This window comes from Theropithecus gelada, chromosome 2 (genome assembly GCF_003255815.1).
Source record: "Theropithecus gelada isolate Dixy chromosome 2, Tgel_1.0, whole genome shotgun sequence".
NCBI lineage: Eukaryota > Metazoa > Chordata > Mammalia > Primates > Cercopithecidae > Theropithecus > Theropithecus gelada.
In genome coordinates this window covers 32,103,978-32,120,854 of record NC_037669.1, presented here as the reverse complement: position 1 = coordinate 32,120,854, position 16,877 = coordinate 32,103,978, and the positions used below count along the sequence as shown (strand labels likewise).

The 16,877-nt window shown below is 43.9% G+C and overlaps 1 protein-coding gene across 1 annotated transcript in view; it reads right to left on the bottom strand.

The window, feature by feature from the left end:
- Positions 1 to 1,823: 1,823 nt before the first annotated feature.
- C2H3orf52 (chromosome 2 C3orf52 homolog) overlaps positions 1,824 to 16,877 on the bottom strand; it is a 33,263-nt gene continuing 18,209 nt past the window's right edge. Inside the window, exons 4-6 of the mRNA XM_025375692.1 lie at positions 10,479 to 10,549; positions 6,941 to 7,122; positions 1,824 to 3,413 (exon numbers count right to left, since the gene is read on the bottom strand). Coding sequence (XP_025231477.1) covers positions 3,409 to 3,413; positions 6,941 to 7,122; positions 10,479 to 10,549 — 258 coding nt within the window. The 3' untranslated portion in view covers positions 1,824 to 3,408. The remainder of the gene's footprint in view (positions 3,414 to 6,940; positions 7,123 to 10,478; positions 10,550 to 16,877) is intronic.

The following is a 16,877-nucleotide window of genomic DNA, read 5'->3' as shown; positions in this document are numbered from 1 at the left end:
TGACCACTTGTGCTCCTTAGGAATTCCCAGATGTCAGCCAAGCCTGAACTGAGCATGCCTCTGGGGATCCTCCCTGGGCTGGAGGCCATTCATAGTGTGTGGTTGCCCTGTGATCTAGGCTTTGCCCTCAACAAGCGGTGGAACTCCGGGCTGGTCCTCCCAGCTCTCCAGAATTTGATTTCCCAACTGTGAGATGAGGGAGGTGCCTTTTGAAGCTGAGTCTATAATATCTAGTCACAAAGGAAAGATTCAAGGCTGTCTGTGGATAAAGCTGCCAACAATGCAGCATTAGTGTGAATTAACTTATTTTAAAGCAATGAAAGAGTGATGGGAGAGGAGAAGGAGGATATTGAGAGATTTCTCCCACTTTTTCTTAGCATTGATCAGACTCTGAATAGGACAGGATTCATGTCCAGAATTCACATGTAAAAGACAAAGTAGAGAACATGTACCTCATCCTAAGAAGACACAAACATGTGTAAAGGAAGGCAAATCTTCTTATTCAAATCCCACCAGGACTTCAGGATTCGGCTTGAGTCCTACTTCCTACAAAAAACCCTCCTCTGATTAAACTATACTGATCACTCTTTTCTCTAACCACCCGCAACCCTACTCAACCCTACTGGGGTTTCTGTTTGTTTGTTTGTTTGTTTGTGATGGAGTTTCACTCTTGTCACCCAGGCTGGAGTACAATGGTGTGATCTCGGCTCACTGCAACCTCTGCCTCCTGGGTTCAAGTGATTCTCCTGCTTCAGCCTCCCGAGTAGCTAGGATTACAGGCACCTGCCACCATGCCTGGCTAATTTTTAGTAGAGATAGGGTTTCACCACTTTGGTCAGGCTGGTCTCGAGCTCCTAACCTCAGGTGATCCGCCTGCCTCGACCTCCCAAAATGCTGGGATTACAAGCCTGAGCCACCATGCCCAGACTGCCTTTGTTTTTAACTCCTGGGTATTTTTTTCTGCTGTTTCCTGTTTCATCTGTACCGATCCTAACTCCTTAATAAAACTAACAGCTTCTTTTCTTATTGTCTTCTCCATTAGTATCCCCATAGCCTTCTATAAAACACATCATTTTTTCAAATCTATAGAACTAAATTAAATTGAAAGGCAAAAACAAAAAAAGAATTAGACACATGGCTGGAATTTTTGTTGGCGGAGGAATAGGAGCGGGTTCTGCCACTATGGCTGTTGCCATTCTCTCCATATCTAAGTGACATCCAGAGAAGAGCAGTTTTTCTTCTCAAATCCTTCAATTTTTGAAACCTCACTATGTACCAGGCATGATGCTCATCATGATGTTGCCTGATGAGCAGTAGATTTATCTCCTATAGCAGAAAGTGCATTTGCAAGTGACATTTTCTTTCAAACACCACCAAATATGTTAGTCACAAAGGTTAATTTCTCCATACCATTTGGGCAGGAAAGTCGAACCTATGGAAAGTCCTCTCTATGACTTGCAAGTGGTCAAAACCCAAGACAAGGTACTTGCATCTTGATGCTTTCCAAAGAAGAAGGGAAGAACAAAACCAAATCCTGCCTCCAGATATGAACAGGCCGTTCCTTCAAGTCCAAGCTCTTTCAGATACCAAGTCCTGCCAGAGAGGACCTCGGAGAAAGAGGAGGGGATGGCCTCTGCCTCCTCTTGCTGGAACAGAGAGGAGAACCCAGGCCGCCCCCGCAAAACTTGGCTTGATCTTATTCACCCAGAAGAGGAAGCTGCCCTAAGGGAAATGAAAAGATGATGTTCAACACCATTTACTGCAAGAAACAAACAAACAAACAAAAACCCAGCCCAAAGCTCGGCCAATCGGAATGCAACAACACAGATGCAAAAATAATTTATTGTAAATGTTTTTAAACCATTCTCCATTAAAATTTTTCATTATTTTCTACAAAATACAAATACACTAAGGTTCACATTTGACATGTAAAAAAATAAAGAGGAAGAAGAGAAATCCACTAGTTTCACTAGTTTAAGGAACGATCACTAAAATGAGACAATGATCTATAGTATATGCATCTTCTAGTTAAATAAGAAAGCAAATTCACATTATCCAGAGTCCTGGGTCATAAAGAACTCAAGTCAAATCTAGTCTAAGGCAGACACTAGCTCGTGCCCACACACAGCTGCCTTTCACACTGACTTTAACCCAGGGCTGATTTAACTGACAGACGAGATCTCTCACGATACAGCACAAAACTCTTTCTCCTGGTAAATTTTTTTCCCCAACAAAACAAACACTCGGTTCCCTCACAACAGGCAATTCTGTATCTGTAGACAATCAATACAGTCACTAATATTCCTTCTACCCCCCAAATAGCTGGCAAAAGCTTCCAACATTTTATTTTCAAAGAAGAGTGGTTCTTCCTGTATCACAACCATCTGTAACAGGATACACAATCATTGCCTGAAGACACTGAGTCCTACAGGAACGTTTGCAGCACTGGGCAACAAAAAGCCAATGTGTAATATCCAGAGCAGATGTTAAACAGCCTTAATGATTCCCTAATGGAAGTTTCTAAAAATATACATGGAGTGACTATCCAAAGTGATAGTAGTATGCTCAAAAGTCACAGGGACCCATATTTCCAAAAAGCGTGTTCAGGAATCACAGGAACAATGAGGAGTGGCAAAATAAGAAAGAAACACACAGCTCCCATCTGTAGCTAGCTATATATACAGATCTCAAAGTAAGATCTGTGGTGGTGTGCCTAGGGCTGGTTGGCTGAGATACTCAGGTATAGGTCATGGAAGTAGACACAGAACCACACTGCTGAGGTCTTCTGAAGTGTCTTCCTTTTCTTCACAGCCTGGCTTTGAGGTAGATCAAAACGAATGGTGGGAGGGGAGGAGGGTGATTTCAGTGAATGATTGGCTTAGTCTTCCTAACCTGGCTGCCCGCCTCTCCCTGCTCTACCAGCTCATGCTTATGCGATCCCACCTAAAAGAAGGCAGTGCACCGCTGCACTAAAGAAAAAGTAGCCCAGGTGGGTGGGGTGCTTCAAGGATAGCAGTGAGCCATGATTGCACCACCGCACTCCAGCCTAAGCGACAGAACAAGACACTGTCTCAAAAAACAAAACTAAACTAAACTAAAACTAAAACAAAAAACAGAATACCAGTGACCTCCCACAGGGGGATGTACCCGCTGACCCTATCGCCCCCACCCTAGCTGGCTTCCTGCCTTTGTTAAGACTGGACCCAGCTGAAGTAGTGCTTGGGAGCTGTTTTACTGGGCTTGCAGCCAGCCTGCAGAATCAGGAGAGAAAGGAGTCTCCATCCCTCTGGTTGTTGCTGGTGCTTCTGTATTAATCCACAGAATCTTTTCTGCAAAACAGAGTGAATTCCCTTCATCTCCAGGACAGGGTGGAGCACTGCTTTCAGACACAGACCAACCTCCATCACCTCATTCTAAAAAGAAAACACAGATGAACAAAAGTTACTGATTTTTAAAAACATTATTAAATGCTTAGGTTTTTATTTCATTTCATTGAATTTTAATATAAAATCTTAGATAAAATTGCAAGGTTTATAAATTCCTAACAGAGGAAATTTAGTCTTCAGTCCACACACACACACACACAAACCACTCTGAATACATGTCAAAAGGCAAATCACATTTATTGTTCATTGCTTATTTGTTTGGGTAGGATGCATGAGAAATAATTTTGATGATGTGGTTTTTGGATGCTGAGGACATTTTAACATCCAGTCTCTTTTCATAATCTAACCATAAACTCTAAAATTTCCATTTTTAAAACATGTACAATATACTGTGAGAAATTCTGATGAGAGAAATGATGTGAACCCTAAGGGGCAGGTGCAGGTACAGATGCAAAGGCCTAAACAGACACGACACAAGGGAAGCCCGCCGGGGTCTACAGGAGTCCAGCCTCACCACCACTGACAGGACTGACAAGATTCACTATTCTCCCTAGCTGGCGCTTTTTCCTCTTCTCTCTCACAAAAATCCTGGTTTTGTCCTTTTTCCCTACTCAGTCTACTAGCTGACTCCTTCCCATGTGAGAACATACCAACTACCTCCTCTGTGTCCAAAGTAACTCAGGATGCTGACCTTTCCTTTGACCTTTGTAAAACAGACTTTCCCCTCTTAGCCCAGGGCCCCACTCATCTAGGAGGTGAAGAAGATCAAAGACAGGGAAGGGTGAGGGACAATGGACTTAAAAAATTCCTTTATCATGATATTTTAAGGAAAGTTTTTATTTTTATAAGGCATCCAAATACGCATGCAGTCAGGTCAAAATAATCGCCGTATTTCCAAATTAGAGAATAAGAAGCAAACACACAAAAACCCCTCAGGAATCCAAATTACAATCTAATTTCGGATTCTGCTTCTAAAGTGCACATATTCAAACCCCAAATGGACCATAGGCTGGCCTCAAGGAAATACTCGGAATCCCTGAAATTGTCTGTACAATTTTGTGTTGTGGGGAGAGGTGTGTACATTTTTTTTTTCCTTGGGGAGAAGGTACACGGCTGCCTTCAGATTCTCTAAGGGGCAAACAAACCAAACAATGTTAAGAATCTTTGCTCTTTGAAGACTGAGAACATTACCATTGTGGGAAACTAGTTGCCCAGCTAATCACAGGGCGGGGGTGGCAATCCCCCAAGCCCACAGCTCACGTGCACGGGGAAACTGGCGAAAGAACTCACTCCATCCCTCTTGGTCCCTCCAAGGGCCCTGGGCCTCTCCCTGACACATCTTCCCTGTCTCTAGAGTTTGCCTCTGCGCTCATCCCCCATCTGCCTGCCTGCCTGCGATGAGTCCCTCTTCTTCTTTCCCTATTTCCCAACTGCTTCTCTGTGTACCCTTCCCTTTCAGAGGGCAGTGACACTTACATTCTGAAAACATAAAATGGCTCAAATATTGCACATTCATGCTCTGGAAAGTGGGACATGGGGTCACAGAAAACCCCACATTTTCGCAGCATGTCCCGTCAGAAGAAACGTCTGAGAGAAACAGTGCAACTTCCAGAAGAGCAGAGACTTTGTTCCACTCATAGCTGCTTCCCCAGCGCCTGCTGGAGCACCGAGCCCTGGGGAAACGGCTGAGTCTCTTTGGCCAAGCTCAGGGTCTTCTGGGAGCCCTCCTCAGGCCTCATAAGCAGCCTGCCCTTTATCCTGTGCTGTATGAACCTCTCAGCCTCGGAAGCCTCTTAAACCTTTCCTCAGACCTCTGCCCACCTCCCTGGCCTCCATCTGGAAGGAGTCAGTAACAATTTTTGCAAGGGGCCTAAGAAAATCAAGACCAACCACAGCACAGCAGCAGCCCCCACAGGCATCGCAGGCCTCTTTACACAGGAGGAGGCTGAAGGTTTGTGGTTTTTTGTTTGTTTATTGGTTTGTTTGTTCTTTTGAGACGGAGTTTCGCTCTTGTCACCCAGGCTGGAGTGCAATGGCGCAATCTCGGCTCACCGCAACCTCTGCCTCCCGGGTTCAAGCGATTCTCCTGCCTCGGCCTCCCAAGTAGCTGGGATTACAAGCACTCACCACCATGCCCGGCTAATTTTTGTATTTTTAGTAGAGATGGGGTTTCACCATGTTGGCCAGGCTTGTCTCAAACTCCTGACCTCATGTCATCCACCTGCCTCAGCCTCCCAAAGTGCTGGGATTACAGGCGTAAGCCACCGCACCTGGCCTTTTTTTTTTCTTTTTAAAATTACTGTAATTGGGGCATAACCTCTTCACTCCACACACATATATTGTCTGCCTGACCCACAGACACACTTTATTCAGGATGCTCTGTGAGGAGGATCTCCATTTATGAGACATTTCCAGTGAGCTAAATTTGGCCTTCTGAATGGCATTCTTAAGAACTGTTTTACATAACGTTCTGCCTTCTTAGGCCAACATTACTCTTGCCTCTCATCCTCAAGAAACAGTGTCATCATAATAAACACCTTGTCTTGTACTATGCACTAACACGTGTGCTTTTAACCCCCTGTTCCATGCTTTTGATTCTAGACCGTTAATGCACCTGCTGCTAACCACAACTACTTCTAATTTGCCTTTCATTCATTCAACTAGTATTTACTGAGAACCTACTAAAGTGGAGAAAGTGATTCTGATGGACTGTGGATGAGAACATAAAATATTCAAGATTGTTGGCATTATGGGCTAAATAAGAGCAAACAAGCCTCCGAGCCAGGTATCAGAAACTGAGATCAGCAGCAAAGGCCAGAGCTTCACTACAAAGCAATGGAAGGACATTTTGAGGGCCTGAAGCCATTTGGCCTTCTGACCTTCCTTTCTGCCAGGTTTTGTTCCGAGGGTTAAAAGTTCTCATATTCCGATAAATGGGGTGTTTGTTACATTTATTAAACAACATATCTATTTCCTTGTTCTGTTCTTAATTTTAAAAGTTGACGAGTAAATTTGTCATAATTTTCTAAGGAAAGGAATAAACTTGTCCCTATTAATTTCTTAATGGTCTCAGTGGCCTTCAACAGAAAAAGAAATAGGTTCCCCATATTAAGATACTCTGAGCAATTTAGCTGTATCACTTATTTCAAATTCTTCAATTCTTACTTCTCTTGGGAAACCAGTGTCTCCATAAAGTTTGCTAATCATGTTGTAAAGTAGGATACAGGGCTTAGAATGTGGGTGAACTGCATGAGGAAACATGTAGCAATGTTCATCTTTATGGTTGAATTATCTTTTCCATAACTGTTCCCCAACTACGCTGTGTAATTATGGAGGGCACGGACTGTGTAGCCTCCACAGAGAGGGGAACATCACCTCACAGCAACACCATGCGCTGAGGGGACGAGTGAAGAAATGAAGAGTCTGACACAGTACCAAGTCACCAAAGTTCCCAAATCGAACCAAACCAATCTGACTCAATTGGTTTGAGTCACCTCCAATCTGGTTCACCTGTTTATCATCACAACTCTGACTTCTTTACTTGCTCTACTTACCAGAGAGCAAGAGGGATGTTGGATCAAGCCCCAGACTCTCACAACCAGGTATGTTCTCATCATGGAAATCCTGTAGCAAAATGCCCAGCACCAACTCCTCACTCATCATATACTTCATAACATTTTCATCATCTGATGGAACCCCAAACTGCAGGTGGTAGGTTACTGTGGCATTTTCACCACTGAAAGGCAAACCAGAGACATTAAAGCATAGACAGCATCACACTACAACTCAAGAAATGAACTTAAGCAATAACTTTTTTTAAAGTTTTGCATGTTCTTCCAGTACAAAATAGCAAAGAATGTTCTGTCCTGGAAGAACATAGTGTCCTGTTAAGAATCCTTTTCCATAGATTCATCACAAAAAGTTGAGGTGATCCTAACCTCCTCCTTCCACCTAGTACCCATCCTCTAGGAATCCACTGGGAGAGGCCATCAGAGGGAGAGGTGCAGCCCATCTCCGGTCAAGATGCTGAGAAGATCCCAAGCTTCGCCCATCATCTGTTCCAACCCCAGCCTTCATCCCTGGAGGCAAGCCAGGGAAGCCTCCCCTTTTCTCCACACACATTCCTTCTTCATGTTCTCAGCATTGCCCCCACAAAGGTGTGCCAGGGATCTTTAGTTTAATCAGTTCTTTATTTGACCTATGAAAATGTTTAAGGCACAGTCAAAGCTTCCTACCATTGGCTGGGTCCAGAACTTCTGAATGTTGACAGAGACCACCCTGTGTATCAGCAACAAATCAGGCTTCCCTGGTTTGTCCCCAAAGTGAGAAACTTTTCTGTCCCATTTCCAGAGGCCCCTAGGGCAAGATAACCAAGCCCTGTAACTCTCAGTAATGGGACCTAAGGAAAGGGAATTTTCATCTTCCTAGAACATTTTTTCCTATTTCCAAAATAAAAATAATCAAGGGCTACCCTCCATTAATTAGTGTCTAATGCTACTCTTTAAATGCTACTTCAACATTTAGTTTATTCGTAGTTATCCTATTACTTTGGTTCAAGATGGGCCAGATTAAGAACCAGCAATAAAATAACGAGCAGAAGGCCACATCGGAGACTATCACCTTGGGGAAGTTTTGCAGATGCACCAGGCCCATTAGTGTGAATCAGGCCACTGCCCCTGCTAAGGACAGGCAAAGAGCTCCCTCTTCTGGTCACAGATCACACAGGCCGCTATTCTTGGCTCTTACACGGTGGCTGACAATTGAGTTTATAAATTCTGCTACGGCTGGGAGATGTGCCAGATCCTGCAGATCAGATGAATAATGGAGAGTCAGGACTCTCAAGAAACTCATAGTTTCAAGGATGCCCTACAGGAAAGCCGAAAAATGCACTTTCAAACTGCAATCCAGCTACTCTAGTTTGCAGTTGTCATAACTTGTTCCCTGAGCTCTGCCCTCTAATTATCGCTAATGAGGATCAACACCTACACAGCCAGCCACCCTGCATTCCCAGAGGCAGGACTTGGGCTGGCTAATGGAGAGGGCTAGAGTCTCACCTTCAGAAGACCAGGTCAGAAGCTGAATGGGAAAATCAGGCCACCTAGCTTGGCCTGGCCAGCGCATCCTAATCCCCCATGGCAGATAACAGGGTAAATTTATGTAAGGCTGAATTCTGAGAAAAGAGCAATTTTCAGGGCCTTTCCCCCAGCTGCCCACCACTTGAGTGAGTCTAGCAGCCAATAAGCCAAAGGGCATTTTTCTAGGTTCTAGTTGGGCTAGTCCAGGGCTGAGGTCATGATGCCCCTGTAAACACAAATGCATGTGCCGAGGATTTAGCCGCCTTCCACCCATGTGCAGCAGCACCTTTTGGGAAGCAATGGCTTTTCTTCCTCAATTCAATACTTTAGAACCCCTGCCTGGACTTCTTGAAACAAAGTGAGGAGATGTCACCATAAGTATCATGTACTTTGGGTCTGTTTTGTTTTGTTTGAGTCTCTCTGTGTCACAGGCTGGAGTGCAGTGGTGTGATCTCGACTCACTGCAACCTCTGACTCCCTGGTTCAAGCGATTCTCCCGCTTCAGCCTCCTGACTAGCTGAGGTCACAGGCACGCGCCATCATGCCCAGCTAATTTTTGTATTTTTAGTAGAGACGGGGTTTCACTATGTTGGCCAAGATGGTCTCAATCTCCTGACCTTGTGATCTGCCTGCCTCGGCCTCCCAAAGGTCTGGGATTACAGGCCACAGCCACCATGCCCAGCCTGTTGGGAGTCTTTAAAGAAGGAGATCAAAGGCAGCCTGCACCATATGTATCTGTAGACTTCAGGTCTGTTTGGCCCCATACCATAGTGCTACCTACCACCTGCTTTATGTGCCTCCCCTCCCAGGTCTGCTAATATTAGGGTTTGGAGAACGTATAGTTTGAAAGGGGACTCTTAATATAATACAACTTTTGATGGTCATATTCCAGAGACATCTCAGGCATCATGGATAATGAAGCTTTGATGTAAATTTTAAGTCATCTCCAATAGTCCCAATGATGTAAAAGGATAATAAACTGACTTTACACACATATATCCTAATGCCTACATCTCAAGAACATTAAAGATGAGGAGGAAATTAAAAAAATAAAAAATACATATGGGTGTGTATATCCTATGTGTGTGTGGTATCTGTGGTGCCTATAATAGATACATGAACAGAAGTAATTACACTCAAGTCTTGACAGCTATTAACTCCATGGAAGGGAATGGCATTAGTTATTGGTAGTGGCAGTGGAGAAGAAAGGAGGCAGAAGGTAGGCTTTTCCCGTGCATACCTCTTTATGTCTTCTTCTTCTTCTTCTTTTTTTTTTTTTTTTTTGACAGAGTCTGGCTCTGTCACTCAGGCTGGAGTGCTCTGGCGCAATCTCAGCTCACTGCAACCTCCCCTCCCGAATTCAAGAGATTCTCCTGCCTCAGCCTCCCGAGTACCTGGGATTACAGGCACCCACCACCACACCTGGCTAATTTTTGTATTTTTAGTAGAAGGCTTTCACCACGTTGACCAGGCTAGTCTTGAACTCCTGACCTCAAGTGATCCGGCCGCCTTGGCCTCCCAAAGTGCTGGGATTACAGGCATAAGCCACAACACCCGGCCCCTCTTTACATCTTTAATACTAAACAAGGAGAATATACTCCTGTATTACTTGTGCTCCTCAGAAGCAAATGCCTATACACCTATACATAGATTATATCACTCATATCACAGCATTACCTGAGATCTATTTCTACTTCTACCCTTAGCTTATTTGAGGATTCATTGTTGAACGGGAATCGTTTACCTGGGACTGGCTTTTCCTCTATTCTGTGTGACCCTGGTCGAATCATACCATTAATCTGGTCTTCTTTTTTCTCATTTGTAAAATAAGGGAGTCAAGCCTGTTGGTATAAAAGACCTTCCTAGCACTGACATTCTGTGATTTCTGTGATTCTATTATGGGTTCCCTTCATGCTCTGAGGCTCTGGGAAGCCCTGCTAGGTAAATGATGAAGGGTGGGGTGGGGGGGATCTCTTTCCAGAGAAAGAGAGCAAAATGTAATGTTCCACACTCTTACCTGAAGTCCACTATTTCAACTGAAGTAAAATAACGACTCAGAGAGGGCGATGTACTGTACACATCAGTGAGCTAAAACAAACAGAAGCAAATTAAACCACACACATTACTGACAGATTATATTACACAACACCTGACAAAGCAAAACTACTTCTATGGCAGAGGAGATTCCATTCTAGACTGGAATCAACTTATCTGGAAGCTCTGGATCGAGAAATAGGAAGGTTTGAGCCTACCATAAACCAAAACTCAAGTTAACGCTACTTCAAAAGAACCACATTTATAAGGACCAAATGACTCAGCTTCTCTCAGAAGTTGCACTGGCACCCTGTGGCCTTGGTGGTGAGAATGTCAGCAGCTGGAGCCCACACAGACCTCACAGACCATGGGAAGGAGAGAAGACCCCAAAATGGCTGCTGGACAGCAGCAGCACAGACCACTTAGCACCTGGGACATTGCTTAGCCAGGGCTTCTTTCTCCCTTCTCCAGAGCTTCAGCATAAAGACAAACAGCCATGCTAAGCCACAGGTCTAGCACATCCCCTGGACAAAGAGACAAACAGGGGAATTGCAAAAATATGGAGGCTTTATTTTATGCATGAAATATTGCAAGCATCATAAAAAATAATGACACCTGTGTTTCCACTACCTAGCTTTCGTGTCTTCACAGTTTGCTATATTGGGTTTGGCCCTTTAATTTAAGAAACAAAATAAAGCTAAAATGACCCCTACATACCATTCAGCTCCTCCTCTCTCTCTTCCTTAGTACTAACCATCATTCTGAAGCTGGCATGCATCCTTTCCTTGCGTATTTTAACAAATTGCTACTTATTTATGTAATCATAACAAAATATAATTTGTGTTTTTATTCAAACAAAAGGCACCATATTCTACAAAATCTTCTAAACCTTGCTTTTTTTCACCAAAATTACATTTAAGATTTATTCACAAAATAAATCTCAATAAAAGGCATCTACCTAACTCCTGCATAGATTCGTTTAAATGAGTATACCAGCTTATCCATTCCCCTACTGATGATCACATGCACTATTACCAATTTCCCCCTATTACAACCTATGCTGAAGCAATCATCCTTAATTTCTCTGTGCATCTCTTCTTGGGCACGCAGGAGTTTCCAATGGGCATATGCCAAGAAAAGGAATTGTTGGGTTCAAGGGTAGGTTCCTCTCCAACTTCACAAAATTGCTCTCCCTTTCCCATCCCTCCTAGCAATGTATACATATCCATTTGCCATATCCTTACCAGCACTTAGTGTTACCAAACTTAAATTTTTTCCACTCTGAGGAGTATAAAATAGTGCTTCACGTTATTTTAATCTGTACCGCCTCACTTACTAGTGAGGTTGGACATCTTTTCATATGTTTATTAACTCTGGGACTTCTCATCTCTGAACTTCTCACTCATTTCCTTTCTTTCCCTTGGCTTATCTATCTTTTTCTCATCTAGCTGAAGTGGTTACTTTTATATTCTGGATACTAGTTGGTGATATTATGTTACACACATCTTTTTCCAGGCATTGAGTAGTTGTGTTTCAGAGGTCTGAATCCTAAACTAGTAGTACTCAGGAACATGTGCCGTCCCCAGCTACCGCCATTATGGCTTAATGACCTATTACTTTATTCAATAACAAGCAGTCAAACATACAAAAACAGCAGTGCCCTAGGGAGAGTTCACCTTGCTTCCCCTCAACTCTGAATGGAATGTCAAGGACGCTGCACTTCCACAATACACTCCCATTTAATTCAACATGTACAGCCCATCTCTCAAAGAGAGAACAAAAGATGAGAGTGCCTGCTATTTCTGCTCTTCTAATCTTGTCATTATTGTCGTGATCTTTATAAAAACCTGGCATAACAGGCATTAAAACATATCTCCCCTTTTTACTGGAAAATAAAACAGCACTCCATTCCACGAGATGAAGAAAACCTGTCCCAGGTCACTCTGCTAGTAAATGGAGAAGCCAACATTCAATCCTACGTGTTATGAACACTAAAAACCAGCTTCTTCCCATCTTACCACACTACCCAGTGAAGATGAAATGGATATAGATACAACGAAGGAAACTGTCTCCTGAAGAAGAAAATGACTGGGTCGTTGTACAGCTCTTAAGTCCCAGTGCACAGGATGTTGCCGATAGGCTGACAGCCATTTAAAAAACTCAGGAAGTAGGAAAGCAGCTTTCACAGGAACGCTGTGATGGGGAGGAGAATGAGGATGCCGTAGAGGAGGATCTTTTCAAGCACCAATGTCAAGCACTCATGTCTCTCTCTTCCTTTTGGACTGAGCTTCCTATGGCAAGGGTGATATCTATCTTGCCTTCCAGTCTTCTCTGCTTCCTCCTTCCCTTCCTTCCTTTATTAATCTCTAGGGCCCAGCACAGTGTTTTGCACATAAGGGCTTTCAGCAAAATTTTTAAGTTAAAATTTTGAGGTAACATATGGAGTGGTAGACTAGATCACTTTTTGTGTTCACTTAAAGATTCTTTTTGATCATGCTCCTCTGCTGTACTTAGGACATATTTATATTTGGGGAGCTGTTAGTCACACTGTCCACTTTGGGCCCAAAGAAGTGAAATAGGGAGGTTCCTCAACCCTTAGTCTGGTGTCTCCCACACAATGTCTGCGGGGCTTGGTGCAAACTGAGCAAGGAGCTCAGCGAGTTGATTAGCTGAGTCTGATGCGGTGGCTAATTAGAGACCAGCTTCCAGAATAAGAGAGGTGCCATCATTAGCTCCTAACCCATGCACAAGGTGTGCTGGTTCGCATGTAACTAACACGCTGGCTTAAGCAGAGTAACAGCCCCAACCCTGAGAGGAAAAAACTGTGGCAATGACACATGGCAGGGCCTGTGTTTAGAAAAGCCAAGGGAAAGGGCATAAAGTTCCAATACTGTGATATAATAAAAATACATATACATTTAGTCTCTGCCCCAGTTCCTGGCACAGAATTCCTAAAACCCTTGTTACTTCCTGAGTGACAGGGGTGCCGGGTACATCTTTTACGCTAACATTTGATCTTTACCCCAGCTCCTGACATACACCTGCTCCTAAATCTCTTGCAGTTTCCTGGGTTATAGGAGTGTCTTTATTTCTGATGAGGCGACTCTTGGTGGGCTGCTGGATGGGAGCTGATCATCAGAAAGATCATGCCACAGCTAGAAGCTTGGAACTTTCAGCCAGTGTGATGGAGTGGGATGGTGCACGCCTGTAATCCCAGCTACTCGGGAGACTAGCAGGGAGAATCACTTGAAGCCAGGAGCTTGATATGAGCCCACGCAATATAGTGAAAACGGTCTCGAGAAAAAAAAAAAAAAGAAGAAGAGGAAGAAATCTGAAGCTTTTGGCCCCACCTCCACCCCCATCCTCCAGAGGGGAGAGAGGCTGGAGAGCAAGTTCTCTCCAGCATAATAATGCATAATAATCCATCATGCCTATGTGATGAAATCTCCATAAAAATCCCTAAAAGACAGAGTTTGGAGAGCTCCCAGGTGGCTGACCACATTTACAGGGAGGGTGGCACACTTGAAAGGACATGGACACCCACGTTCCGTCCCACATGTCCATCCTATGTACCTTTTCATCTGGCTTTTGATATGCTCTATTCTCTACAGTGTACCCATAAATGTAATGCTTCCCTGAGCTCTGTGAGCCATTCTAGCAAATGATCAAACCCAAGGCGGGGGTTTTGGAAACCTCGGATTTGCAGCTGGTTGGTCAGAAGCACAAGTGACAACCTAGACTTGTAACTGGCATGTTAAGTGAGGGAAGTTTTGTGAGGCTGAACCCTTAAACTGTGGGGTCTGCACTAACTCCAGGCAGATCATGTCAGAATTGAACTGGATTGTAGGATACACAGCTGGTGGCAGATAACTGGTTGGTGTGGAAAAAAACCACACACATGTGGCCACAGAAGTGTTCTGCATTGAATGTGGGTATAGAGAAAAAAATAGTTTTTCCTCCACAAATACTCACTTCCATTTACCTTTTATATCCATAAACTTCTGGAAGTTGACCTAATGGAAGAAAGGAGTTCTTGACCTGACAAGAAGACAGGAATACCTTTAGGTGCTAGTTTTTGTTCCTGAGCATATTTGGTTGGAGAATGAAGGGCAGGAATCTGTCACTTCACTACGCCTTACTTTGATCATGTGTAAATAATTCTTTTTTTTTTGAGACAGAGTCTCTGTTGCCCAGGCCAATGGCGCGATCTGGGCTCACTGCAAGCTCCGCCTCCAGGGTTCATGCCATTCTCCTGCCTCAGCCTCCCAAGTAGCTGGGACTACAGGTGCCCGCCACCACGCCTGGCTAATTTTTTGTAGTTTTAGTAGAACCGGGGTTTCACTGTGTTAGCCAGGATGGTCTCAATCTCCTGATCTCGTAATCTACCCGCCTTAGCCTCCCAAAGTGCTGGGATTACAGGCATGAGCCACCGCGCCCGGCCCAATATAATTCTTTTAAAATGTTTCTCAAGTTATTTTTATGTAATCTCATTTGCACCTGAGTTAAACAGAGAAAGTGCACTGATTTCTACTTATCAGAGAAGAAACTGGCTCAAAGAAATCTGTGGACCCACTGCAGGCATCAATGTCAGTCCCTGTTCCTTTGCCACTACCTACTGATGAGCCCAAAATACCCGGAGAATTTCCTCGTGTCTGACTCCGTGCAAGAGATACGGTTGTAAGATGAAAAATGAACATTCATTTATGTGGGGAGAAGATAGAGAAATCAGACTGTTACTGTGTCTATATAGAAAGAAGGAGACATAAGAGACTCCATTTTGTTCTGTATTTGAGATGCTGTTAATCTGTAACCCTACCCCCAACCCTGTCCTTGCAAGAGACATGTGCTAAGGTTTAATGGATTTAGGGCTGTGCAGGGTGTGCTTTGTTAAACAAGTGCCTGAAGGCAGTATGCTTGTTAAAAGTCATCACCATTCTCTTAATCTCAAGTACCCAGGGACACGTACACTGCCAAGGTCACAGGGACCTCTGCCTAGGAAAGCGAGGTGTTGTCCAAGGTTTCTTCCCATGTGATAGTCTGAAATATGGCGTCGTGGGAAGGGAAAGAAAGACCTGATCGTCCCCCAGCCTGACACCCGTGAAGGGTCTGTGCTGAGGAATTAGTAAAAGAGGAAAGAAGGCCTCTTGGCAGTTGAGATAGAGAAAGGCATCTGTCTCCTGCCCGTCCCTGGGCAATGGAACGGCTTGGTGTAAAACCTGATTGTGTGTTCTATTTACTGATATAGGAGAAAACTGCCTTAGGGCTGAAGGTGGGACTTGCTAGTGGCAATGCTGCTCTTTGTGCACTAAAAAGGTTTATGGAGATGTTTACATATGCATATCAAGGCACAGCACTTTTCCTTAAACTTATTCATGTCACAGAGATCTTTATTTATATGTCTTACTGCTGACCTTCTCCCTACGATGATCCTATTGTCCTGCCACTTCCCCTTTTCTAAGATGGTAAAGATAATGATCAATAAATACTGAGGGAACTCAGAGACCGGTGCCGGCATGGGTCCTCTGTGTGCTGAGCGCGGTCCCCTGGGTCCACCTTTTCTTTCTCTATACTGTGTTTCTGTGTCTCATTTCTTTTCTCAAATCTCTCAATCCACCTAACAAGAAGCGCCCACAGGTGTGGAGGGGCAGGCCCCCCCTTCATTCACCTTTGAAATAGACAGTCCACTCTGCAACAGGTAACACATGTGGATGCTGACTCGTCTTATTTCTGCTCAGCAAATGCAAAACCTCTCCATTAAAAAAGCAGCCAAGAGGAAAGTAGCAAGAAGCGTCTCACTCAACAACTTGCCCCAGGAAGCAGGTGGAAGGAAAGGAGAAAAGGGAGCTGAAGATAAGACATAAATGAAGAGACTTCCGGGACACGAAGGAAAGGGTGGCGGGGGTGAGGGATAAAAGACTACAAATTGGGTACAGTGTACATTGCTCAGGTAGTAGGTGCACCAAAATCTCAGAAATCACCACTATGGAACTTATTCACGTAACCAAATACCACCTGGTCCCCCAAAACCTATGGAAATAAAAAATAAAAATAAAATGAATAAATTTAAACAACCTAAAAAAATTTAAAGACATAAATGAAGAGAAGGAGGAAGAGAAACCTGGAGTAATCATCACAGGATACAAACTCCTGTGATAAAAGAAGCAATTACATCTCATGCATGGGTACCCAGAAACTGACTCTGATGTGACCTAGATGGAATCGCCTCTTCAGGAGCTTTTGTAGGAATCAAATCGAATGGAAGTTAAATAGCACTCACTCCATTCAACCTAGCAATGGCAGAGAAGAATCTAATGGAGGCTAGGCTGTTCTTGCCCAGATTTTCTTTTTTTTTTTTTTTTTTTTTGAGACGGAGTCTGGCTCT